Genomic DNA, 12,555 nt, shown 5'->3' with positions numbered 1-12,555 from the left:
TTTCTGTAGGGTTTCAGAAGAGAACAGGAAGAGCGCATGTACTCAGCCCATGAAAATGACAGCCCTCACTCTTGTCTCATCCCCCACACTCATGGTTTTCTCTTCCTCCCCCTTTCTCCCCTCCCCTCCCTCCTTTCTTTCCGTTCTACAAAAATAGCAACTGACATTTAAACAATTTAGCACACAATCTTCTCCGTCTCATGAAATCTTTTTGTAAACGGTTTTCAGAAATGCTTTGTAAACACCGTCTTCAGTGGCGGAAACGATTCAGTAGTTGACTGAAATCTGTCCCAGCTGTTAGACCTTGAGATAGTTTCCATTTTATGTTATGATAATAAACACGAGCCTAATAACCACAGATGTGCAGTTGAGATCATGACTTGTTGGTGAGGTTGACGGGCCCAGAGCTCGTGGTCAGGGTGTATCTGAGAATGACCACACAGAAACTGGAAGTTAAAATTAGCAGCGCAGCTGGCATCTGGGTGATGTAAAAAAAAAGAAGAAGAAGAAGAAAGAATTTAGTGTTGGGAGAAGCTGAAGTCTTCCTGGGGCGAGGAAACTTGGGAACAGATGGATTTGAATCTGGGCCACCGGCTCAGGGAGCCATTTCAAGGTTTTAGGGTAGATTCGAGGTAGCAATTTCTTGCCAGAAAGGCGGATGCCAGGAGGGGAGACCGTGGTAGGGACAAGGAGGCTGGCTGCTGACTCAGGCGCCCTTACTCCTACACGCCCTAGGCGTTACGCTGGGCTGTCTCAATTGCTCATTGTTGTAACCCTGGGATAATTGGACCGTTGTCCCCAGTATGCAAAAAAGAAAATGGAGTCTCAGAGAACGTGCCTGCTGTGCCCAGAGTCAGAGATGGTGAGCGCTGAGGCTGGACTCCCACTCGGGATCCTTGGATTTCATGGTCCATGTAACACCCAAACCCCGTACTCTTCCCCAAGGGATAGCCTGCAGGAAGACTCAGAGATTGGAAGGGTGGTCAGAGGCCTTTGAAGCTCTTTCCTTATAAACCTGTGTCTCGGTTGATTTTTTGGTTGCTGTAACAGAATGCCTGAGGCTGGATAATTTATAAAGAAGAGAGGTTTGTGGGACTTATAGTTCTGGAGGTCCAAAAGCATGTTGTCAGCATCTGTCCTACCCTGAGGAGGCTATGTACCCCACGTCAGTGGCAGAGAATTGGGAGAGGGAAGAGAAGCAGGTGCATCTGGGAGGAGACTGAGGGGTGGAGGGCTTGCCTCCTAAAAACCTGCTCTTACAGTAACAAATGCAGCTTCCAGAGCGTGGGGACTCGCTCCCCAAGGAAAGGCTAATCCAGCCCCTCTCAACACTAGTGTGTTGGGATCAATCAGCCTAAATTTTAGGGGGAACAAACGCCATTTTCACCTTGGCATTCTGCCTCTGGACCCCAAAACTCATGCTTCCCACATACAAAATATATTCATTCCATCCTAACTGTGCCAGAGCCGTAATTAGTTCCAGTGTCAATTCAAAATTCCAAAGCCCAGGTCAGCTGAGACTCGTGGCAGAGTCTTTCCAACTGCAAACCTGTGAATTCAAAACAAGTTATCCATTTCCCAGACAGCAGGGCGGAGTCGGCACAGGGCGACATTCCTACTCCCCAAGAGAAGGTGCTCCAAGAGAAGGGAATGACGGGCCCACGGCGCGTCCGTCCTGGAATGCACCCTTCGCTCAACCAGGCAGATTGAGCCCAAGGCCTTGGGCAGCCGCACCCCAGCTTTGCTGGGCTTGGAGCCAGGTGCCCCCGGCTTTCCCAGGCGGCGGTCCCACTCGGCACTTGGTTCCTGGCTCCCCCAGGCATCGCCACAGTGGGGGCATCTCTGGAGGCTCCGTCCCTGTGACAGGCTTCTGTCCAGGCCCGCAGACTCTCCAAGGCATCTTTTGAAGTCTAAGAAGCCGCCGTGACCCCACAGCTCCTGCCCTCTGCGCACCTGGAGAATCTGCACCTTGTAGACACCTCCAGGTGTCGGCCGCGTGCACCCTCTGCAGCACCCGGGCCCGTGGGACCCAGGGCTGGGGCGCGGTGGGCAGAGCGGCCCCGGGCGGCCAGCCTCTGCTCTTGAGACCCCGGCATCTGAGCCTGCGCGCGGTAGGAAGGGCGGCCTGCGTGAGCTCGGAGGTGCCTTTGTGGTCCTTCCCCACGGTCCAGAAGCTCAGTACCTGCCTCCCTTTTACCTGTGAATTTCTGTCCTCACTCAGGAGAATCCTCACTCAGGATTCTCTGCCAAACATACTTTTTTCACCCTGGTACTTGGGATTGACCCCAGGGGCGTCTACCTCCACGCTACACAGCCGCACCTTTTGTGTTTTGTTTTAAACAGGGTCTCACTAGGTTGCTGAAAGTCTCGTTGTGTTGCCGTGGCTGGCCTCAAACCTGCCATCCTCCTGTCTTTGCCTCCCAAGTACTGGAGTCGCAGGCGTGTACCACCGCGCCGGCCCATAGCTTTGGTTCTTTGCATGACCTGCCATAGCTATCCCCAATTTTTATGTTCTCTCCCATCCTTCCTTCTTTCCTCTTTTTTTCTTTTCTTTCTTTCTTTTCTTTCCTTTTTTTTAAATTCTTTTCCTTCGTTTACTTTTTTTGTGTGTGTGGTACTGGGGATGGAACCCAGGGGCATTCTACCTCTGAGCTACACAAACCCCAGCCCTATTTTTTGCTCTCCATTTTAAATCCGGGTCTCACTAAGTAGCTGAGGCTGGCCGCCAACCGGGATCCTCCCAAATGCTGGGATTACAAGCATGTGCCACCACGCCCAGCTTGTTCTCTTTCTTTCTGAAGATAAATACTGTCTTTAAAGAGTTCCTTTCTTCATCTCAGCACAGTGGTTAAAAGGAACCGTATCTTTCCGCTCTTTCTGTATTTTGCTTAGAGATGTCTTCTGCCCGAAATCCTAATCCACCCCTCAAAAGTTCTGCCTTCGATGACATCCTAGGGCCTGCACCCAGCACGTCCAATGTTTTGCTACTTTATGACAAGGTGGCCACCCCCCCCAGTGGCTGATGAGGCACCCCGGGTTTCTCTCTGGGATCCCACTGTCTTCGCTGTTCAGATCTCCCTGGCACCCTGGTCACGACCTCATGGCCAGTCCCTAAGACCTCCAGGCTCTCCCTGGCCGTCTGCTCCCTGAGTCCACAGCAGAGCCACCCTGTGGACTGTCTAAGGTCCGCTGGGATTCTCCGGTGCGTTCCTCCTTCTACACTTGCAGGGCCACTGTAGCAGCAATCCCACTTTTAGGCACTGATTTCCTGTCTTAGTCCATTTTCTATTAATAAAACAAAAAAGCCCAAGGCTGGTCTAAAGAAGGGAAGTTAATTTTGGGCTCACAGTCCCGGAGTTCTGCGAGCACGGGTCGTCTGGGATCTGAGGAAGGATGCTGGCTGCTCCGTGCACAGCAGAAAACCGGGCAGGGGAAGCAGGTGTGCGGGCTGAGCAGGTGTGCGCACACGAGAGCCCGCAGGGAGCCCGGGCCTGCTGCTAGCAAGCCCCTCTCTCACAGAGCAATGTGGAAATGATCCCTCCAGGAGGGAACCGCCGTCTCTTAGGACCTTTCATCTTTTCAAGGCCTCAGCCCCTCTTAGAACTGCTAAATTGGGCGCCGAGCTGCTGCAAGAGTCTTGGTGGGGCAAACCATGTCCACATGTAGCACCCTCCTCCTCTCGTAGCACCCTCCTCCTCTCGTAGCACCCTCCTCCTCTCGTAGCACCCTCCTCCTCTCGTAGCACCCTCTTCCTCTCGTAGTTGGTCCTGGGGAATTGGAATAAAGCAGATGCAGGCCTGGACATGCAGGGAGGCGGGCAGGTGAAGCTGGAGGAAGCTTCTTTGCCCGGGCCTGCCGCCATTAGACCTCCTGCGCCCCCCCCTCTGCCCTCCCCTTACACAGGAGGTTGGTCCCAGCCCTGACTCACTATAATTGCTGACTTCAATGTGCTCTTTGTAGGAACAAAAGCGGATCTTGGAGATGGGCATCACGGGGCCGGAGGGCCACGCCCTGAGCCGGCCTGAAGAGGTAAGGACTTGGTGTGTTCTCACTGTTCCCATGCGCCTCAGCTCCTCCTGTTCCCCATCCATCTCCTCTTTCCCATGATCCCCGGGGGCCACAAGCCAATCAAAGAGGCCAGGAAGAGGTTCTGCTGCTTCCAGGGCCCAGGGGCGTCATCACACAGGGCCCTGGCAACCACCCTTCTGTGTCCAGGCTGGAGGAGGATCTGGGCCCTGGATGACGGGAAGGTAGAGCCACAGGCCACAGCCCAGCACCCAGGAAATAACCATCTGCTGAGGTTCCAAATTGAAAGTCGTCGAGTATCCTGGGTAGCAGAGTGCGGTGTGTAGGGAAGGGCAGAACGAACCAGGCAGATCCGGCCTGGAGCAGGCGGGCGCTCTAGAAGCCCTCCCAGAGTTGCGGGTGTTTCCTGAAGTCCTCAGTGAATCAGGACCGAGTCTGTGAGGCCTCCGTCCATCCTGGCCCCGGCCCTGTGCGGGACACTGCGGACGCACGGCAGAGCGAGAGGTTCTGGGCTGTCTGCCCCTGGCCCGTGGAGAGGCTCTCATATGCTTGGGTGTCGCTGCCACTTCAAGAAGGGCGACCACTGCTTCACCATGCAGAGCAGGGTGGGGACACTTGAGACCCCTAGCAGGGCCACGCTTGGGGCCACACCAGACTAAGTTAAAAGGAAAAAGTAAGCCAAGCGTGGTGGTGCGCACCTGTAGCCCCAGTCCTGGAGGCTAAGAGAGGACGATTGCAGGTTTGAGTCCAGCCTTAGCAACTTAGGAAGAACCTGTTTCAAAATAAACACTAAAGTAGGGCTGGGGTATAGCTCAGAGAAAGAGAACCTTTGGGTCCAACCCCCGGTACCACATTAAAAAAAAAGAAAAGAAAAATACAGAACATAGCTGGACCTTTGTTAAGTGGTCCTGCACACAGTTCTAGAGTCTAGACAGTAAACAGAGCTGCAGGCGGTTTGTGGGCTTGGTCAGTGAGCAAACAAGCAGGATGGTTGTCAGTTACCGATGCCGGGCACTTGGCGTGCCGTAGACCATCCTAGAGTGGCCCGCCTGGCCTCCCCTGGGGGTGCCGAGTACCTCCAGACAAACCCAGTAATAGAACTCCGCTCCCCAGTCCTCAACCAAACATTTCGACCTCTGCCTTTTCCCCTTTCTTTTCAAAAATTGACGTTTTCCTTCTTTGATAACGGAAGATTTCCCTTCTGATCGCATCTCACTAGGGAAAATCAAAGAGTACCGATCCGGAGGTCACCTGGGGCTTCGGGGAGGGGGTTGGCTGTCTCACCCCTTCCCATGAGCCTCCTTTTGCCACGTCCCCAGCTGGAGGCCGAGGCCGTCTTCCGAGCCATCACCATCGCGGGCCGGATCAACTGCCCCGTGTACATCACCAAGGTGATGAGCAAGAGCGCGGCGGACATCATCACGCTGGCCAGGAAGAAGGGTATGCGGAGGCCGGGCCCGAGGGCGGCTGGGTGCCGAGGAAGGGTGTCCGGCGGGCTCCAGTGTACATCCAGGGCAGAGCCCAGCCAGGAGCCTCCGCCTGAGGCCTTGCCGGCCATTGTGAAAGGGAAGCTGGTGGGGCGGGGCGAGGGTGGAGTCAGCTTCAGATTTGGTACCAGGTCCACTGTGTGGCACCTGCGTGACCCTGAGCCCAGGCTTCCTCGTCTGGGGCTGGGGTGGTCCTGCCTGGTGGGATTTGTATTTGTGACGCCCTCTCCCCGGTGTCTGCCTCACTAGCGGGGGTCTGCTGTGGGCCTGGCCTCCTGCCCACGCTTTCTCTGGTCCATTTCCTGAGCGCTTTATCCTGGGCTGCCTTCCTGGCCCCCGACCGGGCTTACGGTTGGCACCCACACTCAGGGCCCATTGTGGGCCCTGCAGGATGAGAGTCAGCAGCAGGTTGGGAAGGAGAAGGAGTGTTCCAGAGCCGGTCTAGGCACAGCGTGTCCTGGACGTGGGCAGTGCCGGTCCAGGATGTCAGCTGCCAGCATCTCTGTCCGTTGACCCTCCACGTCCTCTGGTCTGAGATGGATGTGAAGCCAGGTGGCAGCCTCAGCACGTCCCACGTCCTGAGCAGTTGACAGTTTGAGTCCTTCTTGGCTGCAAGTGCTGTTGGCTCCGGCTGTGGCTGGCACTGGGGCTAGAGGTACCCTCCCAACAGCCGGTCAGCGGACTGCAGGGTAATGGCCGTGCTCATGCAGCTGGGGGTTGCTGGGTGGGCCTTCACGGGGCTTGGGCCTCTCAGCAAGTGACCCAGACAGTCCAGGTGTGACTCTCAGGCCTCAGACAGGACTGTGTGTAGTGTCCAGCCAGCACCGGGCCTAAGTGTTGCTGTAACAGAATACCTGAGTCTGGGTATTCTATTTTTTATAAGAAGGTTTAAATAGCTCAGTGCTAGAGGATAAGGTCCAAATTGGATAGCCCCATCTCCCGTCCTCTGAAGAGTCCCCTGGCTGGGTCATAAACTGGAGGATGGCATCACAATGACGGGAACACTCGCGGGCTTCTGTAGCAGGCAGGAAGCAGAGGGTGAGCGGAGGGGACCAAGCCTGCTCTCGCGGTAACCAGCTCCATCTTGCGAGACCTGATCCGGCCTCCAGACGAGCCTGAACGAAGGCAGGAGGGCAACTCCCTGGTGATCCCACCAGGCAGGCACAGGTGCCAGACACTCTTACAGAGGGAGGCAGCCTCCGCTTGAGTTTTGGGGACAAACCACCTTTGAACCCAGGGCGTCCAGAGCGGCTTTCCTCCACACTCAGAGATGGAGGAGGGAGATAAGGGCTGGGCTGCGCCTCACACAGATGGAGCCTGGACTCCTGGGCCCAGCGGCCCCAGGACATTGACACCTGGACAGGTCAGCCCAGTCCCTCTCCTGGAGTGACGTCAGGCTGACTGGCGCATCATGGGTCAACGGAGACAGCCCAGTAGGACCAGTGATGACGCGGCAACCATTACTGGGCATCGACTGCACTCCGTACATTATGCTCAGAGGAACCATAAGTGGGAGTGTGACTGTCTCCATTTAAGATGAATTTTAAGCCAGCGTGGAGGCACATGCCTGGAATCCCAGTGCTTGGGAGGCTGAGACAGGAGGATTGCAGGTTCAAGGACAGCCCCAGCAACAGCAAGAATCCCAGTAAGCAAAAACCTCTTACAAAACATAAAAATAAAAAGGGCTGGTGGCACACCTCTGAGGTATCATGCCCCTGGATTCAATCCCCAGTACCGCAAATAAATGAATTTTAACAATGCATGTATTTAGTTGGGTGTGGGGGTACAAACTTGTAATCCCAGTACTCGGGAGGCTGAGACAGGAGGATCGCAGGTTTGTAGCCAGCCTCAGCAACAGAATGAGGCCCTCCACAACTTAATGAGACCCTGTTTCAAAACAAAAGAAAATAAAATAGAACCTGGGGTATAGCTCAGAGGTAGAATGACCCTGGGTTCAACTCCCAGCACCAAGGAAAAAAACCATATATTTACTATATCTGAAATATTATTTCAATATGTAATGAGTAAAAAGTTCACTCATGAGATACTTTGCTTGTCTTTTCTGCACTGTCTCCAAGCCCCCGTGTGTGCTTTATCCTTAGAGCACGCCTCCATTCAGATTAGCTGACCTACGAGGTCAAGTGCTTGGTGCCACCCGGGGCCAGTGGTTGCCTTATACCAGCCCCCTGTGTTAGTGTTTTTAGGGGGAAGATGATAAATTGAGTAGCTCACCTTGCCTGGGATTTTCTCCATTCGAGAGCCAAGGAGGCTCAGAGAAGCCGCAGGAATCCAGAGGCTCTAAATCCTGGAGCAGAGAGGTGGTTAAATCTGCGAGCCCTGGAGCGAAGCTGGCTGGCTGGGGGTGAGCAGCAGGCACACGGGCTAGTCGCCCTTAAACGAAGTGAAGTGAGCCAGATGTGCTGAGGCTGACACAGGAGGATTACAGGTGCGAGGCCAGCCTCAGCCATTTAGCCAGACCCTCAGCTACTTAGCCAGACCCTGTTTCAAAATAAAAATTAAATGAAAAGGGCTGGGGGTGTTATCTCGGAGGAAGAATACCCCTGACTTCAGCCCCAGTACCCCTTCCGCACATACTTAAGTGAATAGAATATGTGTGTGTGTGTGTGTGTGTGTGTGTGTGTGTGTGTGTGTGTGGTGGGGGTAGAACCCAGGGGCTTTTCTACCTCTGGACTATCCTCCCAGACCTATTTTATACTTTATTTGGAAACAGGGTCTCACTAAGTTGCTGAGAGCCTCACTAAGTAGCCGAGGCTGGCTTCGAACCTGTGCGATCCTCCTGTCTCAGCCTCCCAAGCGCGGGGATTACAAGCGTGCGCTACCATGCTCCGCAGGTGAATAGAATTTGAAAGGCATTTTCTTAGCCTCACTGGCCATGTTTCCAGTGTTTAAGAGCCACGTGTCCTGGGGCTGCTGGGTCAGAAGGGACAGCTAAGGCATCCCCATGCTTGCAGACGGTGCTCCTCCTGGAGCGTGAGGGTAGCCCCAGCAGAACGCAGCCCAAGGCCACATCTGTCTCCACACACCAAGGTCCCCATTGGGAGGCAGAGACTGCCCCCAGAGCCCGCTTCCTGGGGCTGTGCCGAGGGCCCTCGGGGCTGGCTGGTGGACGCACAGCCGACGTTCTCACCCGGGGGCTGGCGGCTGAGACCCCACGACACACAGGCAGCGTGTCTTCCCTTCTGCCACTTCTCAGCCCCTGCGGTGTTTCCAGGAATCACCTCCCAGGTAAAACCCTTGATCTAGATTCCTTGTCCCAAGATCAGCTCAGCAAACCCCAAAGCAAGGCAGCAAATCACATCTCTGCCTCCGACTGCGAGTCTGTAGAGAGACAGTAATAATCTCTAAACACTAAAAGCAGTAACTGCCCCAGGGGTTGCCCACTGGCCCAGCAGGAGAGCAGGCGGCCCCCTGCAGAGGGGGGCCAATGGGGTCCCCAGGCTGCGGAAGGGCTCCAGCCATCTCGCCCCGCCTCCAGATCTCCCCTCTGGTGCCACCCCTGTTTCATAGACACCATTTTTTGTTTTAGTTTTTGTTTTGTAGTACTAGGGATTGAACCCAGGGACTTTGTACCTCCTAGCTCCACCCCCAGCCCTGTTTTCTTTTCTTTTTTTTTTTTTTTTTTGTGGTGCTGGGGATGGAACCCAGGGGGCATTCTACCTTCAAGCTACCCCCCCAGCCCTATTTTTTATTCTTTATTTATATTTATTTATTTATTTACTTATTTATTGGTGGTACTGGGGTTCCTGGAAGCCCTTCTACCTCCGGGCTACACTCCCAGACCTAATTTTACATTTTTATTTGGAAACAGGGTCTCCTAAGCCAGCACGCGTGGTTGGCTTCGAACCTGCACGATCCTCCTGTCTCTGCCTCCCAAGCGCGGGGATTACAAGTGTGCGCCATCACGCCCGGCTTATATTCTTTATTTTGAAACAGGGTCTCAATGAATTGCAAAGGGGCCTCACTAAGTAGTAGCTGAGGCTGTCTGTGAACCGCGATCCTCCAGTCTCAGCCTCCCAAGTGCTGGGATGACAAACGTGCGCCCCATGCCCGGCTCCCAGCCGCCCTCTGCTGTACTCAAGCATGCTTGTGTTTGTCCTCCAAGGTCCCCTCGTTTTTGGGGAGCCCATTGCTGCGAGCCTGGGGACAGACGGCACCCACTACTGGAGCAAGAACTGGGCCAAGGCGGCGGCCTTCGTGACCTCGCCGCCCCTGAGCCCGGACCCCACCACGCCCGATTACTTGACCTCCCTCCTGGCCTGGTGAGAACAGGGACAGGCCGGGGAGTGGACGGCGGGAGGGCGGCTGAGCGGGGCCCTTGTGGGGAGGAGCCGGGGTGCAGTGGCCTGCGGGCTCATGTTCTGTGGTGTTCACAGAGGCCTCCTGAGACTGCGCGTCTGTCTCATCTAGCGACTGTCCATTAATAACCACCGTGACATATTCATGACCCGGTTCACTCAGTGACTGCTTCTACCCCTGCCTGCCTGGGGCTGCAGGATAGTGGCAGATACCCAGGTCTGGGGAGAGGACAGCCCTGAAACCCTAGCTCAGCCACGCACTGTCACCGTGGGCTCGTCGTGTCCCCTGTAATGGCTGTCTGCCTCAGTTTACCCACTGGCATAGTTGGCAGAATACAGTACCTGCTGCTGCGGAGCTAGGTATGAGAGTGTAGGTAAAAGGTCAACACTTAGTGTTCCCAAAGCAGCCACTGTGGCTTGCAGGGCCTGCGGCGATGTGCGCACGTATCAGGACCATGGCCCGCTTAGTCTGTTCCTTCCTGCTGGCTAGCGTGGGGGAGGGGCACCCTGCTGACCATGGCGAGGAGAGGAGCGCAGGCTGCCCTGGCAACAGGTGCATGCTCAGGCTGACCAGGGCCGGCTGAGCCGGAGTTTGCCAGGGAGGAGAGACTGTCTGCAAGGCAAAGCGGCCAGGTGGTGCCGCGTGGCGCTCTGTTCCCCAGTGACGCAGACACCCTTGATGTGTACCCCAGGGCTCGCTCAGCGCTGTCTGGCCTCACATTTCCTAAGTCAGTGCAGAGCTCCTGGTCCTGCCCTGCGGAGCTCAGGCACCCACCGTTTTTGCACCATGGAAAAGGCAGACACGTGGCACAGAGGCCCTGGGAGTGGTGGCTTCTCTGCTGTGGCCACCCCGGCTCCCGCTGCACCATCTCTGGCCTCCTCACGGGCCTGTTTTTATCCTTCACCCATCATGGTCCACACTCAGTAAGTGCTGGACATTGAAAAATGCACACCAAACCAAGCCAGCCCTCCACGTGAAAACCTGCGGTGACTCCTCCCTTCTAGGTGACACCTAGGCAGACTGTGCAGTAGCCTCTCAGCTGGACTTCCTCCCACTGACAGCACCTGGCCCTCATCTCCCCCTGGTCCCTCAGCCCAGCTCACTGGCCTCTGCAGACTTGAAGCCCAGAGCCCAGGCAGGACGCCCCCGGGCCTTTGCACTCGCTGTACCTCTGCCGAGCATGCTCTTGGCCATTGGTTTGACCCTTCACTGTTGAATGGATGTTTCCTGGAAGGTTTCTTCTCACCGAGGAGTTTTCTAGTCATCTTGTTTAAAATGTCAGCCCTAGTTGGTCCAGCTAGCCCTCTCCATCTCATCCCTAACGCCGGCTCTTCTGCCAGTGACCAGCCCTATCTTCCGGGGTTGATGACCGGCTTCCCTTGCTCACGAGAGCGCCAGCTGAGGCCCGCAGGACGCCTGCCTTTTTCTGTTTGTGGATGCATCCCCGTTGCCACAAGCCGTACGTGGCTCACAGGAATGTGCTGCATGGGGCTTTGCTGAGTAAATGAGTCTATGAAACCTTTCAGTGCATTTCCACACCCTAAGAAATAACTGTTAAGTCCTGGGCCTCTGAAGCAGAGGCCAGCCTCAACCCACACTTACAATCACAAAGTAAGGGCCGGGTTCCCAAAACATCGAAGGATATTTACTTTCAAAGCCCGAGAAACTGTAAGGCAGAGCCGGCGAATTTCTGTCTTTTGCTGTCCCTGACAAGCAGTATTTTGTCCCGTGAGCCCAGCACGAGAGCGCCCCAGCCCCAGCCCGCCCTTAGCCAGCAGCCGCCCGCGGAGGTGCGTATCAGCACGCCACGCACGACTCTGCTTGTGACCCGGAACATGCGGGTGTAGACAGAGGCACACAGGGAGGGGAGCTGATCTCACCAACTTAGATGTCTGTTCATTTGTTCCTTCATATATTGGCTGTCTTTTTTTTTTCTTAAATTGCATAAAATTCCCAGCATCTGATGCCTGGTTCAGAGTCGGCCTCCCCGAGCCAGGGGCTCCTGTCCCCCGGCCTGCACCTGGTGCCTGGGCGGGGTCTGCCCTCCAAGGGGAGCTCAGCTCTCAACTCTGCCTTATTCTTTTCCACACCAGTGGGGACTTGCAGGTCACTGGCAGTGGGCACTGTCCCTACAGCACTGCCCAGAAGGCAGTGGGCAAGGACAACTTCACCCTGATCCCCGAGGGCGTCAACGGCATAGAGGAGCGGATGACCGTCGTCTGGGACAAGGCGGTGGTGAGCCCGTCCTCCTAGGAATAGTCGAGGAACACCCTGCCTGGCCCATCAAAGCCAGCATGTTAGACATGACATTCCAGGCTCTTAAATCTTCCTTTTAAACCAGGCGTGGTGGTGCGTGCCTGTAAGCCCAGTACTTGGGAGGCTGAGACAGAAGGATGGTTGGTTCGAGGACAGCCCCAGTGACTTAGCAAGACCCTGTTTCAAAATAAATAAAAGGGGCTGGGCAGGGCGTGGTGGCGCACGCTTGTAATCCCCGCGCTTGGGAGGTGGAGACAGGAGGATCACGCAGGTTCGAAGCCAGCCTCGCTGGCTTAAGAGACCCTGTTTCCAAATAAAATATAAAATAGGTCTGGGGGCGTAGCCTGGAGGTAGAAGGGTTCCATCCCCAGTACCACCAAAAGATAAAAAATAAATACATAAATATATTAATAAAAGGAAAAAGGGCTGGGGTTGTAGCTCAGTGGTAAAACAGCCTTGGGTTCATCCC

At 55.3% G+C, this 12,555-nt stretch overlaps 1 protein-coding gene across 2 annotated transcripts in view; it reads left to right on the top strand.

Moving 5' to 3' along the window:
- The window catches only part of CRMP1 (collapsin response mediator protein 1), a gene marked incomplete at both ends in the record, with an annotated part of 63,987 nt that overhangs the window by 44,096 nt on the left and 7,336 nt on the right, over nt 1-12,555 (top strand). For both annotated transcript variants that reach the window (XM_080697667.1, XM_080697668.1), the window contains 4 exons: nt 3,961-4,029; nt 5,346-5,466; nt 9,637-9,793; nt 11,924-12,065. In XM_080697667.1, the coding sequence (XP_080553793.1) occupies nt 3,961-4,029; nt 5,346-5,466; nt 9,637-9,793; nt 11,924-12,065 (489 nt within the window). The remainder of the gene's footprint in view (nt 1-3,960; nt 4,030-5,345; nt 5,467-9,636; nt 9,794-11,923; nt 12,066-12,555) is intronic.

Source organism: Muscardinus avellanarius, assembly GCF_963383645.1.
Source record: "Muscardinus avellanarius genome assembly, chromosome: 6".
Lineage (NCBI taxonomy): Eukaryota > Metazoa > Chordata > Mammalia > Rodentia > Gliridae > Muscardinus > Muscardinus avellanarius.
The sequence above is the reverse complement of the archived record's forward strand: the minus strand, read 5'-3'. Positions and strand labels throughout refer to the sequence as shown.